The sequence below is a fragment of the Erithacus rubecula genome (genome assembly GCF_903797595.1).
Source record: "Erithacus rubecula genome assembly, chromosome: 15".
NCBI classification, from domain to species: domain Eukaryota; kingdom Metazoa; phylum Chordata; class Aves; order Passeriformes; family Muscicapidae; genus Erithacus; species Erithacus rubecula.
Window position 1 is genome coordinate 10,797,157 of NC_136667.1, and position 25,174 is coordinate 10,822,330.

The 25,174-nt window shown below is 38.1% G+C and overlaps 1 protein-coding gene across 3 annotated transcripts in view; it reads right to left on the minus strand.

The window, feature by feature from the left end:
- Positions 1-7,099: 7,099 nt before the first annotated feature.
- SMARCA1 (SNF2 related chromatin remodeling ATPase 1) overlaps positions 7,100-25,174 on the minus strand; it is a 35,565-nt gene continuing 17,490 nt past the window's right edge. For all 3 annotated transcript variants that reach the window (XM_079318627.1, XM_079318628.1, XM_079318629.1), the window contains exons 17-24: positions 22,669-22,779; positions 22,370-22,483; positions 19,600-19,722; positions 18,059-18,191; positions 17,150-17,268; positions 16,730-16,942; positions 11,893-12,003; positions 7,100-11,198 (exon numbers count right to left, since the gene is read on the minus strand). In XM_079318627.1, coding sequence (XP_079174753.1) covers positions 11,127-11,198; positions 11,893-12,003; positions 16,730-16,942; positions 17,150-17,268; positions 18,059-18,191; positions 19,600-19,722; positions 22,370-22,483; positions 22,669-22,779 — 996 coding nt within the window. In that variant the 3' untranslated portion in view covers positions 7,100-11,126. The remainder of the gene's footprint in view (positions 11,199-11,892; positions 12,004-16,729; positions 16,943-17,149; positions 17,269-18,058; positions 18,192-19,599; positions 19,723-22,369; positions 22,484-22,668; positions 22,780-25,174) is intronic.

Here is a 25,174-nt window from a genome sequence, read left to right on the forward strand (position 1 = left end):
GACACAAATTGGAAAGAACTGTAGACATTGAATCTTATTACAAGGCTCTTATTAATATTTCAGCAGCACCTTCAGACCCAAATCACTTAGTGCTACCATAACCCAGGGATAAATATCCACCCTAAAGTAAATACACAGCATAAACAGACTTTAGCAGAGGATACAACAGAGAGTCTGCAGAGAAAGGAGCTTGCTGCAGTCCCAGGGGAGACACAGAACAGCTCAGTCCCAGGCTGCTGCTCTCCTTCACTGCTGACACAAATCCTGCAGACACAACCAGGGACTCCAACAAGCTGCAGTTACACCATTTAATTCTTACCCAGTTCCTTGCCACTGCCATGGTTGCCCAAGTCCATAGTGTATGAGCACAGATGTACTCTGCTGCTTCTCGGCGGTTTTACCCAACTCAGGTGAACATGAGACCTCACATTTGGAAAAAGAACTGTCAATCTTGATATAATATCTAGACATCATAAGCTCATTTCTCCACAGCCACACCAGAGAAATCCTGCTGAATTTGACCAATGAAACTATTGGAAAGAACAGAAATGCAAGCCAGTCTTGGTATCTGTCTGTATCCACAGTTTCAGGGAACCTAGGCACTAGACCACCAGCAGTGAGCACCAGCAAAGTGGACTGGACTGCATCACCACATTTAACAGTAAAATCATGGGTTCACTGTGAAGTTTTACTTAACACACACACCAGTAAAGAGTCTCTCCAGTATCAGGAAATTGCACACAACCACCTCTGACAGCAGCAGGATAATAAAGACCTGACAGAGCAGCCAAGGACTTTCCCAGGGGGTCTTAGGTTATAAAAGTCACTTCAATTCCAAAACACTGATTTTTATTTCATTCTAATGAAATTTATAGCTACTAGGTGACTAGGAAACTGGAAGAGAGTGTTGTCTTCATTTTTCTATTTGGAAAATACAGCAAAACCAGGATATACCTCCTCAAATCTGTCTCAACAGCTAAAACATCTAAAACATTAGAGCATCCTCCAAGCTCTAATACATCAGTTCATATGTGCTTTTCCTTCTGACACGACTTACTCTGTCAAGATATCTGTATCTATTTCCACCCATATAAGATAGACACAAACTATAATGTTTCTACAAGCCCTACTACATACCACCTGCAGTTTCTGCTGCTGTGATTGATATAAATCAGCTCATGTCCCACAAGAATGTGGTCTCCATCTGACAAAATTATCTATTTTGTCTTTTCTTTTAATCAGTTTTCTGCCAGCTGGGGTCTGTATCCACTTGATCAAGTGAACTATGTCCTCAATCAATTCTTCTTGATTTTTTTTCCTATTTTTAAAAGCAACAGCCCAAAACCATGAAAGCAGTCAAAAATATTGCTGTTTCTCAACCTTTTTTACTGATTACTAACTTTTATTTATAATCTCTGATGAGAAAAACATTTCTATAGCAACCCTTAAACAAAGCCCTCAAAGTCCATTAAATTAAAAATAATTTATTAATGCAGAGAAATTGGCAAGGTTGCTGATCTCAGGAGTTAGGCACCTTTGTTTAACCAAGAGCAATTCGGAAAACCAAGGTGTATAATCCATTACCAGAGTCTGAGCAACACTCTCATGCTGCTGCACTAATTACCAAGGAGCCTCCTCTCAGCTCCCGGCACACGGGCAGGCTTGGAGTGACAGCCTTCCCACACAGCTTCATCCAACTCTGAGACAGGAATGGCACATCCACTCCAAACAGTGCAATCGATGCTTTCATTTCAATCCAGAAGATAGCGCTGATTGATTTGCATGGGGTGAATCAGAGGTTTTGCTGGCTTTGCATGGAGGGGATCGCCTGAGAGGAGGAGCTCAGGGCACCGAATCACAGCAGGGCTGTTTCCTCTGTGGGAGCTTCCTGTCTGGGCCGCAGGGATCAATCAGAGACCTGATTTGGTGGTTGACAGCCCAGGTAACCAATTAAAAAGTTATTTCGCTTTCATAAATAACATTGGTAAAGTTAATCTGTCTCTTTTTACTTCCCTCGAAGAAGCCGGTAACAACCACAACCCCCCCCGCCATGCGGCCTGGCCGGGCGGGGGTGGAGGAGCCACCGAGCCCCCTCCCCGTTTTCAGCTGGTGGCCAGGAGGAAAGGGAAACCTTTGCTGGGCTCCTGGACCCTCTCCAGTGTGGCCACAGCCCAGCCGGGGCTCTGCCGCCGTTTTGGAAGCAGCTAGCGGGAGGAGAAGCCCCCCAGCTGCCCACTCAGCATGGGAAGTACAGCTGGGCCTTGCAGTTTCATCTGCTCCTCCACACAGCCCGTGCAGCCCGAAAAACATGCTGGCATGTTTTCCAGCATGGCCTGACCCAGCTCCTTCATCTTCTGGGTGAAATTTTAACCCTTCTAATGTCTGGATAAGACTGCAGATATCCTGAGCTCCCCTGAATGAGAAGAATAAAGCAGGGAATCTACTGAAGTCAGTGAAGTGAAAGCTAAGTTTCTAAATGGGAAGAGACTGAAAAGATGCTACTGATTAAGTTAGCTGAAAAACCTTTTTTGTGGGCTATGAGGGGACTGGACTACACCGAAATTTCTTTAAATTGTGGGAAACTACTTAGTGGGGGGCGTTGAAGAGCTGGAGGAAAAAGATCCTTTGTCTCGAGGGAATGGGGCTCTCTGTTCTGGAGACTGGAAAGATGAACAAAGACATTTGATGGGGAAAAAAAAAAATTAAGAGAATTTTTTGTCTTTGAACAGCTCACCCTTAAAAGTAATACCCCCATGTGTGTGACATAACCCATAACATAGCTCTGGAAAGGCTGTGAAGATGGGAGGAAGTTCACGATTTGCAGATATTCCCTGGGCAGATGCAAATTGTGAAAGTGAAGACACCCCCTATACCTAAAAAAAAAAGGATAAAAAAAAAAGGAACTTTTCACTCTAGTGAACTGAAATTATTATTTAAGTAGAAAACTGACTGAAGTGTTCTCTGTATGTTGTTGTTAAGAAATATGGACACTGGGGGTGGAGGGGGGGGAAGAGAGGGAATGATCTGGAAATCTTATTCCGAATTTCTTTTTTTTTTCTGTGTTATTAATAAATTTCTATATACCATTTTAAGTTTTAGGCCTGCCTTGTCTTTCCTCCTAAATCCTATCTCTAAAAGAAATTGAATATATTAGAATTGGCAAACCCAAATCAAACCAAGACAAGCTATTATTAGCTCTGTTATTACTTTTAGTTTCCTCCACTGAGGAAAACTTTCTGCCTGCCTCCAGATACGCTGAACACTGCAAGGAGCCTTCTGTGCAGAGACATCAATATCTGAAAGGTGGTGGGTTTGCCTGTGTACCATATTATAGATGGGCACTGGGACCTGGGATCAGACAGCCAACCAATCCTTGCACCCTAGGTTTCTAAACAAACTTTTAAACCAGGATGCCCGACAGCCAGCAGTTTAAGAAAATCCTGCACCACCCAAGAAATACATAGACTAACATTACTCTTGTGTTTCTGATTCTGCCTCAGGTTCACTACAAAGTAACTTCCAGCTCAATAAACTTTGACATGTTTTCATACTATAAAAACAAAGAGAAAAACTTATTTATTCACTTTTTGCCTCATACATCCCAAATCAATAATTACATCTATTGATCAATGACAAATTCAAAACTTTAATTTACATTGAGTACCATAACCTAATAAGACGGCAACAACTGAATTTGTTGAAATCGATTTTTGTTTCCAATAGAAAATCTTCAGGTCCGTAGCATAATAAGATGCAGTACATGGAGCAGTTAATTACCAGTGAGTATCACAAAAAGCTAAAATTAAATTTCTTTTTGAATACTGAAAGAAAATGCTGAGTCTCCAAGGCTGACACTTAAGAAATTTCTTGTACCTCTTCCACATGTTCAGTCACATAACATTAATCAATCCTTTGTTACATAAATAGGTAAAATTATTTCAGAGATATGTGTGTATAGAAGCCATAAATTAATGCTGGCACATTTTGAAGGGGTAGGGAATTTTGGCTTTTTTTTTTTTTTTAATTACAGCAACATAATTTTAATAGTAAGTCTGTGAAGAGAAGTCCTGCTTTTTGTGGTGCAGACATGCCTGCCTTCAAGCAGTCATTGAATGTGCTGTAATGCAAAGCCAACACAGACCTTGCTGGCTGGCTCTGAGCATCGCATCGAGTGCCACATTAACTATAGCTCAGCTTAAACTTAGGTAGAGGCCTTTCAAGTTTAACATAATGGAACTTCTTGAGGGAAGACCTCCTCAAATTACCTCCTACATGGCAACTAACCAGCCAGCCAGGCAGTTTGCATGTGTGTTTGGAAAGGAATGGCAACTCTTGAGGAGACAGCCCTGTCAACACAGAAACAAAGCCATTGCCTTGTTCACAGTGAATGGAGCTTCTCCATCTTCACATTTTCTTCTTTCAGATCCAACACCATCACCTGGGGTCTGAATGGGTAACCACATGGGAGCAGTGCAGGCAGGAAAGCCAGAGAGGAGCAAAGCCCAACCAACAGTGCCTTCTCAAGCTGCACTCCACACAAGGCACATGGACAAGCTTCAGTGCCTTTTTAAGTCCACTCACTCAGCAACAAGTTAGTGGCTTTACTTTCAATTTCCATTTAATGGCAATAAAAATAGATACATTTAGCCATCAATCTCCAGTTAATTACACACAGATTTTCCTAGCCCAGCTCTCACTCCTGCCTAATACAGGCAAAGGCTTAGTCCCAACAAAGAGTGCATCACATACCTGTGCATCTTCCTGCTCCTTACTTCACAGCCCTTCCATCCCAACACCAGTCAGAATTTAAAGCAGGTCATAATAACTGGCAACTTCTTGCCTCTCCTCTGTTTTCCAGCCTCAAGAGCACTGCTTAGCAGCACAGCTTAGCGCCAGGCTCCAGGATGGTCCAATTAGTGTGTCCAGAGGACAGGCAGACTCTCCACAGCACAGCAACAAGTGCCTGGGTTTGCAGCCTCCAGCCAGAACATGGTAATCAAAGGCAGTCTCATACAGAGCACAGAGCAGAAGGGAACATCAGACAAGCCACTGCTCCCTTCATGCCATGGTACAGGACACTGAGTGAAAATAACAATCCATGTTTGTGTAATACTACAGGGCACTCAAGGCTTGCAAGCTAATAAATGGTCTTGTTCAGCTTAAGGACCAGGCACAAGTGTCACCTCCCAACAGAGAGGGACAGATGAACATCCCTGCCACCCAGAGCAGAAATTAGGCAAGGACAAAGCCTCATCAGGTTGAGGTTTTTTGAGAGGAACTGACTGAAGCAAGGGGAGGTGTGGCAGACTAGGCAGGGAATACAAGTGCTTGCATCAACACCTAGGCTGAAAGTGCTCTGTAGCATCAGGGCTCCTGAAGTGGACATCATCCCACACCTTCACCTAGGTTACACTCCCAGCTACAACACCCTTCTAAGTTGATTAAAACAACAACAACAAAAAAATCCTGACCAACAGTCCTCCATGAACAAAGACATGAAAATCAAGGCATGTAGAAAATCAGGTCACTTTCAGAAAATGCAAGCACTATAGTTCTAAGGAAACAGAAGTGACAAAAGCCTTACTGGACTCTAAACCCTCCATGTAAAGTCATCTCTCAAATAATATCCACCTGTTAAGCTAAAAAAAGAAAACACATAATAAATGCCATTTACCAAACTGATGGGTGGTATTTAATATTTTGTGGCTTTCAGCACTGTCTATGTAATTAACGAATGAGAATATAAATGAAGATGACTTTTTAGTCTGTCTTCTTACAGCAAGAAACTGCCAGGAATCTGTCTACAGCCTGACCTTCCCCAAAACAGACTGCATGAGAACAATCATCCTGTGTCAATACCAAACCTCACAGCCACTGCATAGCTCTGCAGGCAGGATCACTGCTCCCATCTGTGGACTCAGAAAGGCATTCTCAGTTAAAACAAGCCCTGTGCCCTCTCCCTGTCAGTCAGCCTTTCGGTCACTCCCACCCTAATTCCCTGTTGGGCCTCTGCCCTGGCCCTTCCCTTGTGGCACCCCCATGTCCCTTGGCAATTGTTCCATAAGGATTTCCCTGCCTGCTGATCCCATGACAAAACCTGGAGCCCCACAAGCCCCTTCGCCTTTGTTCCCCGAACCCTGGATCCATGCGTGACCGAAATAAACATCTCTATAAAACCCTGCAGAGGCCTTTTCTGCTCATTTACCCCAAGCAACATCTAAAAGCAACACCCATCCAAAAGTTCTGTTGTATGAACAGAGCATCTCCTCCAGGAGGGTTGGCAGGTACTGCTTCTAAGAAAATCCTGGAAGCAGTAGACTTTGCTCTCGTAAGCCATCCATGAGAATATGCAAGAAGTAGAAACTAGTTATGGAATCCTGCTCAGCCTGACAGGAAGCAAAGTTATCTGGAAGAACTACAGCTCTTGTACTGAACCCAAAAATTATTTTGGCTGCTATTGAGGACCAGGTAAGGTAGTACCACGTCTTTTCTCAGTTTCTCCATCGTGGTCTAGGTGCTTCACCTGAAAAAGAGTGAGGTCTATCAAAAGTTCACTGTGGAGCAGACAGAATTGCTACCAACCAACACCAGAGAAACCGGTCCTCCTCTTTTTTTTTTCAGGTTATCCTGAGGAAAAAAAAAGATAGGAAACTAAGCATTCATTTAGGGCATGCACCTCTCCAAGCACATTATCTAGCAAGGCTACTAGTGATCAACTACAACAACAAAATTCACGGCTCCTACCATTGTGTCAGCTGGACTTAAGATTCAAAGTATTTCATTTTAGGAACACACCAGAGGTATGAAATAAAAGGGAAACAGCACTACACTTTAATATAGAATCAACATATATTGTGTAACGTTGTACTATGAGACAACACAGGCAAGGCTGTCACAAAAACATGAACAGTACTAGTATAGCTTTAGATTACAAGAAACTATAATTTGAAAACAGATGTGGAAGAGTTACATACCCCCCTTACATTCAGCACCATGGCCTGAAGATTATGGGAGGTACAAGAGCAACAAAACCAAATCAAACTATCTTGAAAGCATCCATGTAACAGACCCCTGTGTATACCAGAATGATCAGAAAACATCAGGTTCATATTAACTTTTATTTTCCTGTATGTATAACTTAAGAAACAAATCCCAGACTGAAAAAGTTCAGAAGTTATCTTGAACAACACAACACTGATATACCTTTTGAGGCAGCAAATATTACTCCTTTTCTTATGAAAGGATGGATACCATGCAAATGCAATTAAAGATTACATTACATTGCAAAATATGCAAACCAATTTCAATTTGCAAATCTTTCAGAAAAACAACATATCAAACATTCTAACTATGAGCCATGAACACATTTACATACATGCTTGAAGCTAAATGTGTGGACCAGATAAAATTAAGTAAAATGCAACAACTGCCAACCTCTCTTTAGTCAGATCAGAACTACAGTTGGTGATCAATCCCTTCCAGCATCACAAGTGTCAATGTGTGCACCAACCTCATCATTTTGCATTTACATAAACCGGTATTGACTGCAAAACTGCATTTTTTTTCAACTTGTAATGCTTTGGCATTTATTTTTCATCACTGAAAATACTTAATCCCCCTACTGAACATGGGCAAGAGGCATGTACAGAGAGTGCCTGTAACACAGCAGCACACAGCAGGAACTGTAGGCACTGCACAACAAAGTTACTTCCATTGATGCCAAACTAATTTTTGCTTTTATAAATCCTTCATATAGCTACAAATATATATGAAGAATATATAAAAGCAAAAATCAGTTCAGCATCACCATCAGGCACTTAGAAAGAATCTGATTAATTTCTGTATACTGTACTCCTTGTTCATCATCTCAAAGAGTGATAGCTTTTTTTTTTAAACCCTAACTGACATTAGCACTAAATCAAACAAACAGTGCTAATCTACAAGGAAAAAAAATTCTTAATGTTAGTACAGTAACACCACTTATGCAAACCAGCATCTAAAGATGATCTAGTATTACCAGCAAGAACAAAGTTCATTTCTTCTCTGTGTCATTGTAATAAAGTGAAATTAAAAACAGTGAAGGAGGCTAGCAGCATTACTTTTTTGGTGTCATCACTAACATAACTCAAAAACAAAAGGACTAATAGCTGGAAATTATGAATATGTGAAAAGGAAACCACCACAATTACTGTGACCTTTGCCAGGATGTTATGTGCACTGCCTGGTTAGTCAAAGGTGCTGGGTGATTTTCTTCAAGCCTCACGTTCGCACAATCAAATTTTACTTGTCCATTGAAAAGGAACTAAATTAATTTTCAAAATGTTTTATCTTGAAGCATTTTTGACAACTTTAAAATTGCCTAAAGGCCCAAACTTTTCAGAAGCTTTCTATCACATAACATTCAGCACTTACTAAATTCTTACAAATATTATTCCTCACCTAAGAAAACAGCAGTTAAAATTAGGAAGATTCCTTCATTTCTGTCACCTAATTCTGAGTCACAGCAGCATATAATGTAAGATACTGCTAGGCACACACTGTGTGGATATATGCAACTGGAAGAATGAAAAAGAGAAAAGAAAGATCCATTTTCTTTTAATCCTGACCAGCAGCTGTTAGCAATTTTCTTTAGTTATCACTGTAGGACATGATGGATGGGAAGGCTCAATTCACTAGGAACTGGTTTATAGTGTCCAAATGCTCTCAAGGACTGTTTAACTAGGAACTACAGGTAACTACCTGCAAGAAGTAACAGAAAATTCCTGGGAAAATCTATCATTCTTCAGAGAAATTGTCTGATCAAAGGATAATATCTGAAAGAACAATTGCATAATCTTTTGCTATATAGTTTGTGGATCATGTCAATGAGAAGAATGAACATTAACTCAAGTGGTTAACTCAAGAAATCTGCATAAAACAACATGTTGAGATACTACCATTTTAAGATTTTCCATACACTTTGCAAGACAGAGAAACTGGATACACAAAAACATGCAAGTTAAACAAAGCCAATCTACAATAAACAAAACCAGAATACACTTATTTCAAGACTTAAAACATTAAAATATTCATCCAATGCTAAATAGGACCAATAGAAAAAGCTCTAAACCTAGCCATGTAATTCCATAAACATTTCATCTGGCTCTTTCAGCCTTTATTTCTCATCTCTTTTAACTTGTTCTTATCATTTCAGGCCATAAACTTAGTGAGTGGCACATGAACTAAAATGCAAATGTAAATAAGGCATCTTCTTCTCTGTATTAATGGCAATGCTCCAGGATTTGTGCTTATATATGCATGTAGTTGCACAGCCTTTTTCCATAATTGCATGGGATGTCCTCCCAAGGATAACTCAGGATGTTAACTGCTCCAATATCAGAACTACATTCTGAGGAGACATGCTTCTTTCCTGAGCACACCTGTCCCATGTGGGCTGCACATTCATTTAAAATCATGCACTGACTCCTATGACCAATCTTCTGCCTGGAAGCTGTGCCCCATCATTATCAGATGTACCCCTCAACTCATCAGATGAAGTTCGACAGACGAATAACAAGCCTTACGAATATAAGCTCAGTTAAATAATTAACGTGGTCCCTGGACAAAAGCTGCATTCCAAAATACAGAATCTAATCTTTTGAATTATCTTTAGAAATGCTCAATCACGACATCTGTTTTGCCACAAACCTTTAACAATGAAAAAAACTGGAAACTCCTCATCAAACTTAGAGATACTAATCCCAGAAAACTTCAAAGACATACCAATATATTTTAAATTATATAGAAGAATATGCGCAGAGCTCAAGAACTTTATTTTATAAAGTCCTATATTTTACAAACACAGAAGAAGGTAGCCAATGCAAAGCACAAAATACAAAGAGGTTTCTTTATCTCAAAACACCTCAAACCACTGAAGGAAGCAAACTGCACTAGAAGAAGTTTACAAGTAGTCTTCAAGGGAAGTACCATGTAAAGCACACTGCATTAATCTAGACATTATGAGGGCATGTCTCACTGTAGCAAGGTCTGTACTAAACACCAGATCAGAGACAGAATATTAAAGCAAAAAATCACGTCACAGTCACTGTTCTACTGATCTGAGAAAGGCAGAGACTCCAAAGTGAGCAGGAACTGTGAACCTGCTTAATAAAGGCCATTCTTGCAAAGTCAAAAAAATCATACATCCAACACTTTCATCCCTTCGTTAAAACAGAAATACTAAAAAGGAGCACTCCATAACATATCCCCATTGCTTCTGACTGACACAAATAAAAAGGTAAAAGAAGAACTTTAGCAGAGATAATTAGAGCAACAAAGATCTTTCAGCATAAGGCAGCAGAGTTGAGGAGGCTACCAACGAGAAAGAGAATTATTTTGTTTGCTACTTAAACAATCAGAAGCTGTGAGCTGACTACTTCCTTTTATGAAGCATAGAAAAGTTTTCACCTAGAGGCCATTCTGAAAAACACCTCACCCTGTATTTAAGTGTGAAGCCCAACAGAAATCACTGACAAAGAAAAACAGAAAGTGTGTACTTGCTGGCTTTCCTTCTGAACATTTCACAGAATATGTCCATTTAATGCAGACAGCAAACAAGGATGTCAGTCTAATTAGATTTTGTTCTGTCATGCTCCTGATCCTATCTAAGTACTCCTCAAAAAAAAAAAATAATGTGACTGATGATGAAGGCACAATTAGACAAACCTTAACATTCTCTCTAAATGTAGCTATGCAAAAAATGGGGAGAGGGTAGGCAAAACACAGGTGAAGTATATTTCTTTTCAAATAATTAAGTCACTTTATTTTCCAACAGCCATATAAATTTAAAATATGAAACAACAATAATACAGCTATAGAATCTAGGTTCTTTCAAAGCAGCAGCATATAAAACCAAGGACTGAGTGAATTTTGTCAAAGACATGAGACTCACAAAATACAGTACCCAAAATACTGGAATGCATAAGACATAAAGCTACACATTTTAGGTAAAGGCATTTTAAAGGATACAAAATTTGCAAAATTAAAGCATGGGACTTGGGGAAGAGTACCATGAATACGAAGAAGTTGGCAATTAATACACATAGATGGAGTGAAGAAAGTGGCAGTTTAGCATTCAGTTTTCAGGTTCACGACTTCACTTTCTTAGCATCTTTTTTTCCAGAGCTCTCAGCAGCCAAATCTGCTTTTCTCTTCTGTGACTAAAGTGAAAAAAAAGTATAAATTTAACAAGATGGTGGCATTATTAAAAAAAAAAAAAAAAAAAACATAACTTACTACTCAAAAGGAATGTATGACACCAGTGCATTCTGGATTTCAGTTCACCTTCGCAGGACATAATGGAAAGGCAAACATTATTCCCTAATGTACATACTTAATTCTCCTACCCTTTTTATATCCTTAAAATCATTACATAGTCTCAGTGGTGCAGGCACCACACATACCATAAATTGGGTGAAAAGACCAGGACCTTGACTTACACACAATTCTGTTCTAAAGACGACAACCCTTCAAAATAAAAGAAGCGCTTTCATTTCTTCTTCCAAGAACTACTATGTAGGGGAGGAAAAAAAATCTCAGAGAAGAAACTGAAGCAACATGTGATGTAAATAAGTAGGCAGAAAGTAGGCAGTGCAACTTTCTAAAAAGAGTCTTCCTCTTCTACTTGAAGAAAAGGCTTCTCAAATAAAAAAAAAAAAAGAGAAGACCCAAAACACTATGCATTACCTGAGCAAATCTAAGAGAGTTGTGAATAGACAAATATTTCAGTTTAATCTATCACCTCATGGTTTCTACTAATGCAATCAGTGCCTACAATTATCTTTTACATTCTCTAAAAAATTATATAATTGAATTCTACCCCACCGGAAGTAAAGTAAGTGCTGCTAAACATACTGCTGTAACTTTTGCTCCTCTTTTCTTCTTTTCAGCTCTTTCCTTTTCTTCAATTTCCATATTTTCTTTTTCTATTAATGATATGAGAGTATTGCAGCGTCTCTGAAACTCCTAAGGAAAGAGAACACATCCATTCTTAAGTAATATATACAACTTCTCTTGCTTACATAAGTATGCCCAAAATTCTTTAATTTCAAAGCACTTACATTTTCCTAAAATATTCAATAATACTAATCATTAGCTAAGTTACCATTATCTGTATTTCCCTCAATGTAACCTTTTGAAGGATTTACAGTTCTCCTGACAAGGAGTTTTCAGGATTGTCTTTTAAACTGATATCCCAAAGACTGATGTGATCTTTCATCTTGGTTAATGAAGGAAATTACAGCCTGCCAGCATAGTATGCCAGATTTTAAGAAAGAGGCCTTAAGTAGATGTTTAAAGCAGAGAGAAAAGTAAGCAATGCTACCTTAAGCAGTACTTTCCTGTGGCAAGCAGACTAGGGTGGTTTATTTTTCTGAAAGACACAGAGCTGCAAAATTGGCCAAAAACCTATTCAGTCCTAAATTATGAACTCATTACTGTATTTTTATTCAAACAGGACCCAAGAGACAGTAGGCCCTAAATGCTCTTGGCATCAAGACTTGCAAGCCATCTGAAAGCCATCAGGACTAGATGCCATAAGGTTGTTCACACAGTAAAAAGTACTTCCAATACAACTCAAAGTATCTGCACTGCACTTACTAATAGCTGGCTTGCTTAATAGAACTCACTTGATTTGGACAGTTTTTTGTACCCCATATAAATGAAAAAGATCTCTTACAAAATACCTAACAGTGCCTATTTTCATTATAATTATTCAGTATATTCTACGTACTGTTGAGAACATGATTCCATTGGCTTTTCTTTCCAACTCAAAAAAAGAAGCTCTCTTCTGAGGGAAAAAAAAGCCCAAAAAACATGTCTCATCTCTGCTAAACTCAGTGAAGCCATTTTTGAAACACAGGCTATCCTAGAATTACCTAGTAGCATGGTACCATGTATCTTAACCAACAATGGACCCATTTGCAATGAAGTGAACAGGTGACCTTTTGCCCAGAAATTAGTCTCTATTTTCTCAGTATCTGTAAATTGGATATTGCCTCAGCTATCATGGTCCCTCATGGCAATGGATAAGCTGGCCTCTGTGCTTTCCTGATCCTGTACCTTCTCAAACAGGCAGACATGACTCATTTTTTGAGACATCAAACCCTCTAGCTTAACCACATTCTTTAAATTCTACAGTTTCCACAGATCACTCTACAAAGGATGTTCCATGGCCTTGGGCAAAAACTGTGTAACAGGAATGGACAGAGAGAATCCTACTACCACCTGAATTCCTTTTATCAGGCACACACACAAAAAAATCTTCAGGACATTTTTCTTTACAACCCTCTTCCAGAAATGTTCCCGTGTCATGCTTGTAGCTTCACCAACAGAGTACTGTAGTAAGTCACTTTTATGACATCCCTGTAGCAATACCAACCTCCAATAAAGGTTAAGTCATGAATTAGGGTGCCATGCTTGTGCCCTGGTATGTGACAGTCCTTCTGGAGCTAAAATACTCTCACTTCAATCAATAAACTCCCTAAATTTTCACCCAAACAACAACTTTTAGATAAAAAAGCAACAACTCTGAACAAATTTGAGTTCAAGTCATCCCAATATATATTGCAACCCCAAACACAAAACAAAAAAGAGCTTCTGTCCCAAAAACCTACACTCTACAGATGAACAGAGATGAAGAAAAGACAAAAATAGAATGACAATTGTCAATGTGACAGAAGTATTTTACAACATTTAAATTTTTGTCTATTGCACTCAAGACTTCAGAGCTGAGGTAAAGACAAGTTGCTTCATCATAAACATAATGTGGATTATTTCTAGCATATGAGAAATGGGATTGTGTTAAACTCAAAACAAGGAACTAATCAGAAAATACTAAGAAATAACCTTGAACCACTTGCCTAAGGCACTCAGAAATATTCTCCTCTTTTCTGGGGACAAATTCTTGCACAAGTACATACATTTATAAAGTGTTCATGTTCATGGTTAGACTTTCCAGATGGACTACTGCTCCAAAGCATCTGCTGTGGACAGAGGATAGACTAAAGAAAAATTTTCTCTGGAGAACCACAGAATCAGTTGACAGTAAGATGTGACATGCACACAGATTTATTATACACCTATCATGAAAAAGAATCTGAGTGATAAATCCTGGACGGACTAAGCTACTGAAATTTCAATATGAACTACTGCATTTCATCTTAGTACTACAAAAATGCACTTACTTAAAACACCTTGCACTTTCACAGATGAGTTTTTATTCTGTGTGCCCTGATACTTTTCTCTTTGAATGGAAAGAGAGAAGATGTACTTTGTTCACCCTCTCACAGCTATAAAGACCTGGATTGCAATAAATAAGATGGGAGCACTGAACCATTGCCTTCCGCATGGCTGGAGGCAGAGATGCTGACTTGGGAGCAAAGGCAGCCCTCAGTTCTGTCCATAGGCCTGGGTACTCCTGCATTCACTAAAGAGTAATTTGTCTATGTTGGGGAGTGTTTGCAGAAAGCTAAAAGAGAATATGCATAATTTATTACTTCAGAGAACAGATACATGCTTCACTATTGGCATGATATTTTAGATTCTTCCCACGTGGACAGAAATTGAACCAAAAAAAACAAACCTGTGCTCAATCTAAAAAGCAAAAAAGAAAAATTACAATCTTAGGCACAAATCTTTAAGAACTTACATTTTGGGTAAAACATTTGATTTTGAAACAATTAAATGAAGCAGAAGAATTTGTTTTTCAACAAGAAATCTTCAGGAAACAAATGGAAATAATGGAAGATAAATTAGCTATTTATATGGAATTCAAGAGACATCTAGTGGTTAGAACAAAAAACTTTCTCAAAGAGACTGCTAAGCCCTTTTCAGAATTATGCTGCCCTTTTTATCTTGTTTCATATTAGTTTAAATGACCACATGTGAATTTCAGCATTTCAGGAAGCCTTCTCCACTTTCACTGATTTATTTCTCTACAAATATTTGTATTTACATTTCATTCATTATTATTATGTGATTTTCCAGCACATTTCTTTACCAAAAAAAAAAAAAAAAAAAAAAAAAAATCACAGAACTAGTGCAAAATGGACCCATAGAAATTAATACCTCCACAAATGTCAGGATATTAGAATGTATCAGCTATATTACTAAACCATACAGAGCGTGATAATTTAGAACATTTCAGAAAATTAAATGCACATTGAAAGTGAAAGATTAAGTGAGTATTTCCATAATATTCTTTTTCAATCATGAAAAAGAATTTAGTAGGAAAACTAAAATTATTAATGGATAGAATCTTTTAAAAAAATCTAAGCTAAAAGATTCACTATATTCCCAGTGTCTCAGTTTCATCATTAAGACACCACAGAACATTTTTCTACACTTGAGCAAATGATTTCTATCCCCTTTAAAAAAAGCATACTGAACATAAGGATCTGCAAGACTTAAACTGAGTATTTAACTCTACCCCTGACAACTATGTATCAACTAATATTAAACGCTGAGCTACATTTTTAATTTCTAGTACCCATTTCTATGATTTATTTAAATGGATTCCTGCATAGACAATTGATAAGAAACTTGTTAATGTACTAAATATTGCAGGCTTCTCTCTTTAAGGACATAATTTTAAAATCCAGTATTTCTTCAAACAGACATTTTAGTAAGAAACACTTGTAATTCTTTTAAATTAAGGGCTAAGTACTGCCCTATCCAGAAACACTTCAATTGCTGAAATATCAAGTAAAAAGTGTATTGCATAATTATAAGTAGTATTGGGAAAAGCAAATATACCTACCTGTTCAAATACACATTTTAAATATTTTATCTTATGCTTTATTTATTCTTAGTACAGTACTGAGAACTCTGAAAAGAACATTCTCTCAGATAAACAAATCCAAGAGTCAGGAAATGAAGACAAACAACAAGTAGAAAGAACTGAACAAAAATTTTGGGGCAGATCCAACAATTTTTTATCATTGAAAGAGTCCTGTATTGTGATGTTAGTATCCACAAACATTAATATTTGCAACCACCTAAGCTTCTTTTAGTGTTATCAATTCCTGGTTAATGACTAAATTAAAAATTAATGGCTCTGCTCTAAAATTCTGAGTACTAGTCTACTTGCTATTAACCTTGTATTATATTCTCTACATGCCAACACAATTTTCAGTAATGTATACCTAAAGAAATTTAAGCACTTGTATGGGATAATCTATATTCACAACTACAAAGTGCATTTTAAACCTATTGCTTCAATAATAAATTTCTATGTGAATCACTAACTTTCTTCATGCTGTTATAAATTAAATACTGTATTAGAAAAGTTGCTCCCTTCTTCAAGTATATTATTCACATGTTTTCAGTCTTTAATACTATCCAACAACTCTAAAAAAGTCGTATTTTAAGAGACATTATTTGGTAAAACACTCAGGTTGTAATAAAAGTAACAAGGATATTTGTAAATCTAGTCTACCTCTGCATTAATTCCCTTTGGGTAACACGGGACTTCAGTTTAGCAGGTTTTCTAATCTGTTTGTTTCAGCTGTATTGTGTTTTTTTCTGTACGAAGGAAAAAGGTTATTTTAAAAACATAGAAATGAAAATAAACCCCAAAGTTATTCTCACAGCATTTGTTTCCTAAATAATTTTAAATTTTATGTGGTGGTGCTTAAAAAAACAGGAACGTGATACCTTATGTCACGCCCCAGTCCCTGTAGGTGGTACCTACCATGGCAGTTCTGGATTTGATAAACCAGTCGAACCTGAACTGAGGCGCGTTGCGCACGCACTGCCTCAGCTCCTCGTACACGTTCTCCTTGTCAAAGCCCATTTTGTGTAACATACAGATCAAAAATCTGTCTTCTTCTTCCGTGTAATTTTTCCCTTTGTTCGTTCCATACTGAATACGCAGCTGATGAAAAGGTGCTTTGTACCTTGCAATCTGAACGCAAAACAAAAATATGGACTAATAAACATACAATGCTACATCGAGGAATTACTACGTGATACTGTAGATCACTGCCAGAAGGTATACTACCTATTCTGCATGAAAAGACAGACCTTTCAGCTCCAAATATTCCTTTTCTGAAGGAATTTTTTGAAGAAGTCAGCCGCAGAAAACAAAACAAAAAAACACTGGAATAATTACTTTGGCATCAAGGGCTTTCTTGATACTGATCCTCCGCTGAATTCTTGCCTCTCCTCGTTCAATCTGAGCCATAATCCTCTCAATGTCCTGTAGTTCATTACAACGTTCCCAAAAAACAGCTAAAAATACAAAACATATTTGTTGAATACAATCTTTTCCTTTGCTCTTACAACTTTACTCTTAAGATACTCTGGCAAAAAAATAAAAAATTTAGCTTGTGGTCTTATTAAAACTTAAACAGTGAGCTAATGCTCTCCAGCTTAGTATGCTAGCCAAAATATAAGCTTGCACTGACTCTTTAATTTGGTATCTTTAAAAGTTAACTGTAAGGAAAGGCTTAGTAAAAATTCTAAAAAAACTTAAATGCAACATAATTAATTGCAAAATAAATTCAACACTTGGAAGGGAACTCTTGTGCAGCTCTCATTTTTAACCACAGGAAGAACATTGCAAAGTTGATTTTATGAAGGTGTTTAGTAAAATTACATCCAAGGGTGAAAGAGGAAGAAATCTCAAGAGCACTGTGTAAATACAAAAGACAAAGATACAGTGTACTAGGTAAGATAGCAGAGATACAGCATAAAGAATTGCTGTAACGCAATCTGTAGTTGGCACTATAAAGCAGATTCACAATTTCACAAGTCCATGTTTTCAGTGAGAATTAACTATGTCAAACTCTAAATCTTGACTAAGGAGGGCTAAAGGCAGCTGGAGTTATAGCATTAGTTATATGCTGCAAAATCAACCTTTTTTATAGAATTAAGTCTGCTGAAAAAAAAAGAAAACTGCATACTTTAATCAAAAAAAATTCATTAATGCATCCAAATTCTCTACATTGTAATTGTAAAAGCAAAAATCATGGTAATACTCTGGTATTAGAAAATAAGTACATTTCAAAATATCACAAACCTGAGTACTCAATGACCTCCTCAGGTGACTTTCCTTCCACCTCACGGGCAATATTGTCTATATCATCACGACCATATTTCTCATTAGCTTTAATAAATTGGTTAAAGTCTCTTTTATTCCAGTTTGTAAAACCCTGTAAACAGCAAGAGATCAAAAAGGCATTATCAGGTCGAAGGGAAGAATTTTCCAAAATTCTGATTTATGTATGTACCATCTGCCCCTCTGCAACACCACATAATTACAGTGGCTAATGGTCTTTCAGGATTGCCATAAACTAGCATTATCCAGGGCTTATTACTGGATCATTAACAGTCTAAAGAGTTATTTTTGGGCATGACTCCATGTGCATTAGTAAGAACTTTTTATCCTTTCTTTTAAAAGTTTTTGTGATACTTCTCCAAAGAAACAAACTCAGTGACAGTCATACTTCTGCAGGTACAAGCACCACACTTCAAAGGACTACAAGGTGCAGCAATGCAAATGTCATCACAAGTTCTTGGAGCAGTGCAAGTATTTAAAGCAAGAGCTCCTAATTCAGACATTTACAAACTTGGAACCAGACAAACAGCTGGATGAAAGCCTAAGTATGTCAAGAAAAGATCTCTAGTCCAAAAAGATGCAATCAAATGGAAACTCCAAAGCACTGTCAAACAGGGAACTTGTTATGTACCAAAGAAATCAATCAAAAACTGAACAAGCGAGATGCAATGCACAAAAAATTATCCATGAAAGAGACATTACAATTTAAAGACAGGGAAAGCAGAAAATGCCAAGAACAAACAAGACAATCACATGCCTGGGCAATAATCTATATTGCACTGAGTTTCTTTCATCACAGAAATATACTTTCAAGGAACTTTTTCCAGCTGAATAAGCTCACTCACACAATTTGCATGTTCAGAGTGAGTCTAACATACACAACAATTGTGACCTTTTTGTCCCCAATTCTTTTACTGAAAATTTTCTGAATCAAAAAATCCTGTTACTTTACACCTTTCTCCTTAACAATCAGCTTTTAATAAGCCCACTCGGCAAGATAATCAGCCAAAAGGTCAAGAAACTAGTCAGTGACAGAAATTCAGTCCCAGTATAGAAAGAATATGCGGAAAAACTCAACTGGGACAAAATAAATGGATGTGACATGCCTTAGACACGTGCATAAACACCATGTATGTTGACACAGGCTTGTCCTGATTCAAACCACACAAACGTTATGCATGTACCAGAAACCCACTCATTGGATTTCTGCATGTATTGCTGGGTAGTACATCTACTATACAAGCTGTTGCTTCAGATATTTCAAGGACTTTGAAGGAAACAGAAGATGACTAAGACGTAAACTTGTTCAAGGACAGCAAAGGTCCCTCAAAGCAAAACCCAACAAAATCATTAAATGTTTTGTGCTTTCTTCTTTCAATAGCATCAGCATAGCTTTCCTGTTTGTATTTACTATTACTTATATTCCATACCAGCAATGTATGGAACTAACATGATGAAATAAACTAACTAATGATGAAATACTTAAGGGGATTTTATTTTACCTGTGTTAGAAGTTTTTCTTTCTCTTCACTTTCCTCAGTATTCAGAGGCATAGAGTCATCTATCTTCTTCTGTTCCTCCTTTTGTACCTGAGCTGCATTTGGAAGGTCAGGATTCCTGGGGACCTAAAATCAGGGGCATCAAAAAGGAGTAGCACAGCAGTGTTATTGCAAAGACGGCATTTTAAAAGCACTAATCTGTACAAGTTACCAAATGTGTTCTACCTAGATTCAGATCTTATTGCCTAAACCCCTCCTCCCAAAAATAGGATTGGATTTATCTTGTAAATTCATTATGCCCTGAATCCACCTCTCCTGCACACAATGACTTTTGGATATTGTGAGAGGCAGAGCTGTCATAGATCACCGATTTCAGCGGTACTTCTCACTAACAAAGAACCTGCTTTCCTACATCCATTGGTTTAGAATGTTTTATAATTACAGTGAAACACTAAGTCCTGCCAGGTTTACTGTAAAGCCACGCATGCTACCCAAGTAAGTACCAGACACACCACATGATGTAAACAAGAGTAAGCAACATTTTATCTGTCCCTCTCCACACTGATGAATTTCGTATTTGTGACCTTTAAATGGTACTCCAATTCCACTGCACACAATAGCAAAAAAGCCAGAAATCTAGTGAAGGTTTAATAGACTTTACTTATTCCTGCAGCAAAAAGCAGTGTGTCTTGGGTTGCAATACAGGATGTAACCAGAAATGTGTATTCTATCACCATCTGTTGAAGCCAGGTGGGGCAGTGATCCTTATCTCTATGGGGCATATTATCTCCTAATGGGTCATCTTTAAAACCAGGTGGGGCAATCATCCTTATATTTTCCACAACCTTTCCTCCCTCCAGGAGGATATCATCTGCTAATGGACCATTCAGTCCCACTGTATGACTGATAAAATTGTATCAATCCATTGGGAGATGCTCCAGTCAGGGGGAGGAGCCAAGCCTTTCCTATTTAGATAAAACCAAGATTTTGAACACCACAACAGCCTTCTTTCCACTGGATTCCAGAGGAAAGCTGACCTCCCCACATCATTGGATCTTCAGAAGAAAACTTCAGAGGCACCCTTCCACAGGAACACTGCTTCAGCTGAACCACATCTGCCACTGCAGGAGGACTGTAGCCATCATATAACTGGACTGCTACCAACATCTTTACTGACAGGTGTCATGTTGTATTCTGACTCTTAGTGTTTTGGGTTTTGTTCATTGTAATACTGTATTTCTATTTTAATTTTCCTAGTAAAGAACTGTTATTCCTATTTCCCATATCTTTGCTTGAGAGCCCCTTAATTTCAAAATTATAATAATTTAGAGGGGAGGAGTTTACATTCTCCATTTCAAAGAGAAGCTCCTGCCTTTCTTGGCAGAAACCTGTCCTTCAAACCAGGACACAGTGGAAGATATGAACTGTTAAGCTGGTTTTAATATGTAAGAAATCTTCTTGACTACTGGTTTAAATTAAGACTAATGCATAAAGCTTAATTTCTGCCTATTCGTTACCTTCTGATATTGTTTATGGCAGTTTTCAGTTTCAATAATAAATTCTCTTCAGATTGAAGTTATACTTCCATTTCAAAGCTAAACAAATTTAATTATATTTATCACCTTCACCACCAGTAAACAGTCATATTAATCTTTTAAGATAACAACTATTCATGTTCAACCTTTCCAAGCTGACAGGCTTCCATAACAGGTCTGAAACACCTCTTTTTACATGCATATTGTCAACATTAGCAATTCTCTCATCCTTTTTTGTTGGGAGTATTAATTAAATAAGTTATTTGCCTAACTAACTGCATACTTATCTTAATTCTATCCTGATATCCCCATGAAATTCTTTTGGCTGCAAACAAGATTCTAAAAAACCTTCTGCTTTTTCTTAAAAATACGTTTTGCTAACATTAGCTCTACTATCTGGCAGCACCAATTTTCTATCTGTAGCTTTGTATGACAATTTTATGTTCTGCAACACATTTTATAGGTGATTTTTTTTTTCTTGCTGCAACCTGTCATGAAACCCAGTGCTTTTTAAAGCAAGTTACAGACATGTCTGGCTGAAAGTAAGAGAATCCATTTGGTTTACTCAATCAATACTGATCCAAGTAAGGATAATCAACATTAAAACAGAATCTGTTCACTGCTTGTCCAGTAATGTCAGCATCAAAAAGGGAGAAATTCAGCTAAGGCACAGTAGGAAGAAAAAACAAAAGGAAAAGAGAAAAGTCTGTTGTCTGGTTTCCTTTTTGTAGTCGTAATTCATTCAGACTTCTCTACACCTTTAACCCTTTTTAAATCCCACACAAATCCGAGGAAAGTTGATGTCATTTCACTTAGCTTCATATGAACACAAAAAATATCTTAAGTTATTTCCTAAACAAGACACACCAAAGTTTTTATGAAAAAAATCATATTCTGGAAGGTGACTTTATATTAGCCAAATTTTCCTCACCTTAGACCACATGTCATGCCTTTGATTTTGAGTATAAGAAGCATCAGAACTGTCTTTCTTTTTTCTACTCTATTTTATTGTTATGAATCCACTGCAAAACACAAAGCTACAGAGATACAGAACTTCTAGAGAAGAAAAGAATGACAGATTATTTTTTCTGTTCCTCAGTGGAACAGAAACAGAAGAATAGAGGCTTTAAGCCATTTCTTTCGCTAAAACTTAACAAGTCAAGGTTGCAGGTTGCAACAAATTTACAAACAGGAATACAATACATTACACTGATTTGAAAACAAAAAAAAAGCATTACCTTATATCCTATAGTTTTACGGTAATACAATATTTCTTTTTCCAGAAGTTCAAATAACCGTGGTGGGAAAAACTGAAAATCCTGAATATTCGGTTGTTTTGGAGGTCGTGGAGCCTTCAAAATTATACAGATAAATCAACATTATAGAAGCTTAACTTTTCTGCAAATAGCTACCATAATTCAGCAACAGTGGCAATCTTTGACTTTGTAAATATACAGGGGTAGAGCAGGAGATGCAGCATGGGAGTAGAGGAGCAAAAGAACAACATAAAACCCTTCCATACTTGCCAACTTCTTACCTTTGGGACTTTTGGCTCACTGACACGTAGGGCTTCTCTGAAATAAGCATCCACCGCATAATTGGCTTTGCGTTCTCTTTTTGGAGGCTCAATCCATTCCATCATGCTCAGCTATACAGAGAACAGAATAAAAAGCTACTTAAAGTAACTGTTTGCTTCCTTAAAGTCACAAGAATAGTGACTAATATGGCACTGCAAAACAGGAATGTATTTTTGCATAGCAAATCTAATGATTGTGCTCAATAATTTGTATACTACAATAGAGCTCAAAAATAAGCTAGAAATTATAGCTGATTACAACAGGTATTTAAGTACTTAAAAGATAATACACAAGTAAGGCAGTTCAGTGGCAAGAACAGATTCTTTTACAGTATTCTAAGTATTTCAGACACCTGAGTAGGGTTATGATTCCATCTACCAAAACACAATGGAAGGGCTAAGGACTTGGGCTCTGAATTCTCTAATTTCTTGTGATATTAATAAATTGCTTCTCCTCTAAATCCCAATGAATAACCTTCATAAAGGCTACAACACAAAGTCCATTAGCTATCAATTAATCTTAACTAAATCCTTAAAGTTATTTCATACTATACACTACTTAACTCACTTCTTGCAATGAAATTACCAATGCAAAGAATTTTATGTGTATACCCACACACTGTACTATATTCTCATAAAACAAATTATTTTCCTAAATGTTTCTTCAAAATCAATTAAAAAAACTGAGTTAGAAGGGCATTTTGTAGTTAACAAGAAACAATTTACATATCTGATTCCAGGTATGACCTTAAGGATATCTTCACTATACATCTCATACAAAACAGAGATCTAGAGGGTTGTGAGACTGAGTAATACCTCCTCGTATGGATGACCCTTCTATTATTAGGTAAAATCAACGCGCAAACTAAAATCTTGTTAGAAGTTAGGTTTCTTTCCTTTTCTTCCTTTTCACTTAGGGGATTTTATTCCCCCTAAGTTGCTAGGAAACATTAAAGACTGGATACTTAAGAAAAACAAAGAACTGGGAAGCTCAGGGGAGAAGGGCATCTGGATGCACTTCTCTTATCTGCGAGTTTCGCAGAGGAGCAAGATACCTCAAGAACTGGGCAGATAAAAAAAAAGGAGGCTGTGGCAGCTGCTGGTGCTCTCTCTCAGCTTTGAAGGAGGACAGTCAGAGATGCTGCTTGGGGAAAGGGAATTCACTGCTGCCAGAGCCCAGCCCAGAGCTGCTTCTTCTGCCTTGGGGTGAGCCTCTGCTTATGAGAGCAGCCACTGAACTGGGACCTTATGGACACCTACCTCACTAAAGGAGGAACCTATCACCATCTGCTCAGGTGCCCAGAATCCTGAGCTTGCCTCTTCCTGCCCTGCTGTGAGCCAGGCTGCCATTGTCCTGCCCTCGCTGCTTCTTCAGCACTCCTCTGAGTTTTCTCTGCACTGTAGCCCTGCACCCGTGCCTGCCAATACATCTTGCTGGCCCAGATTGCTGCTTCTGAGAGTCCTGCTGGGACACCGGAATCGACTATCCCAAGTTTTGGGAAGTGAAACCTCTTTTCCATCCCTTCCAGTCTCAGATGCAGCCGCCATCACCGCGTGCTCCCCGAGCCCGCGCCACAGCGCCCCCTGCAGCCGCGGGGGAATCACCGCACCTGCGCTGCCCGCCGGGAGCCCCCAGCGCCCCTGCTGGCTGTGACGGGAACTGCACCAAAGGGGAAACTGCCTGCGGCCCACAGGAGTGAAATTGGGTTTGTGGCTCAGTTTGTTGTTAATGCTGCAGTTGTTGTTTGTTTGTTTGCTTTATTATACATACTAGTAAAGAACTGTTATTCCTATTCTCGTATCTTTTCCTGAGAGTCCCTTAATTTCAAATTATAATAATTCAGAAAGAAGGGGTTTACATTTTCCATTCCAAGGGAGGCTCCTGCATTCACACAGAATCATTAGGTTGGAAGAGACCTTCAACATCGAGTCCAATCCATGTCCTAACACCTCAACTAAACCATGGCAATGAGTGCTTTATCCAGTCTTTTTTTAAACACATCTAGGGATGGTGACCCCACCACCTCCCCAGACAGACAATTCCAGTACTTGATCACTCTCTCCATAAAAAGCTTTTTCCTAATATTCAACCTATATGCAACCCTTGGTGCAGACTAATTGTCCTCTCATTCTGTCAGTTGCTGCCTGGTGAAAGAGACCAACTCCCAGCCGAATAAAGCCACCTTTCAGGAAGTTGTAGAGAATGATAAGGTCACCTCTGAGTCTCCTTTTCTCTAGGCTAAACAAACCTAGCTCTCTCAGTCATTCCTTAGTAAACACCTGTCTTTCAAACTATGACAAACCTTCACTGCAAAAACAGACTCAAGTCCAAAATCCATATAAAAACATCATTATCAGGCCTGCTTTTTCCCCTCAGTTATGCAACAGCAAAATAATACTGACTGCAGCAGTAGCATGCAAGACAGTGCTGCAGATTTTGCTGCAGAAGGGATATCATCTGAGCAAC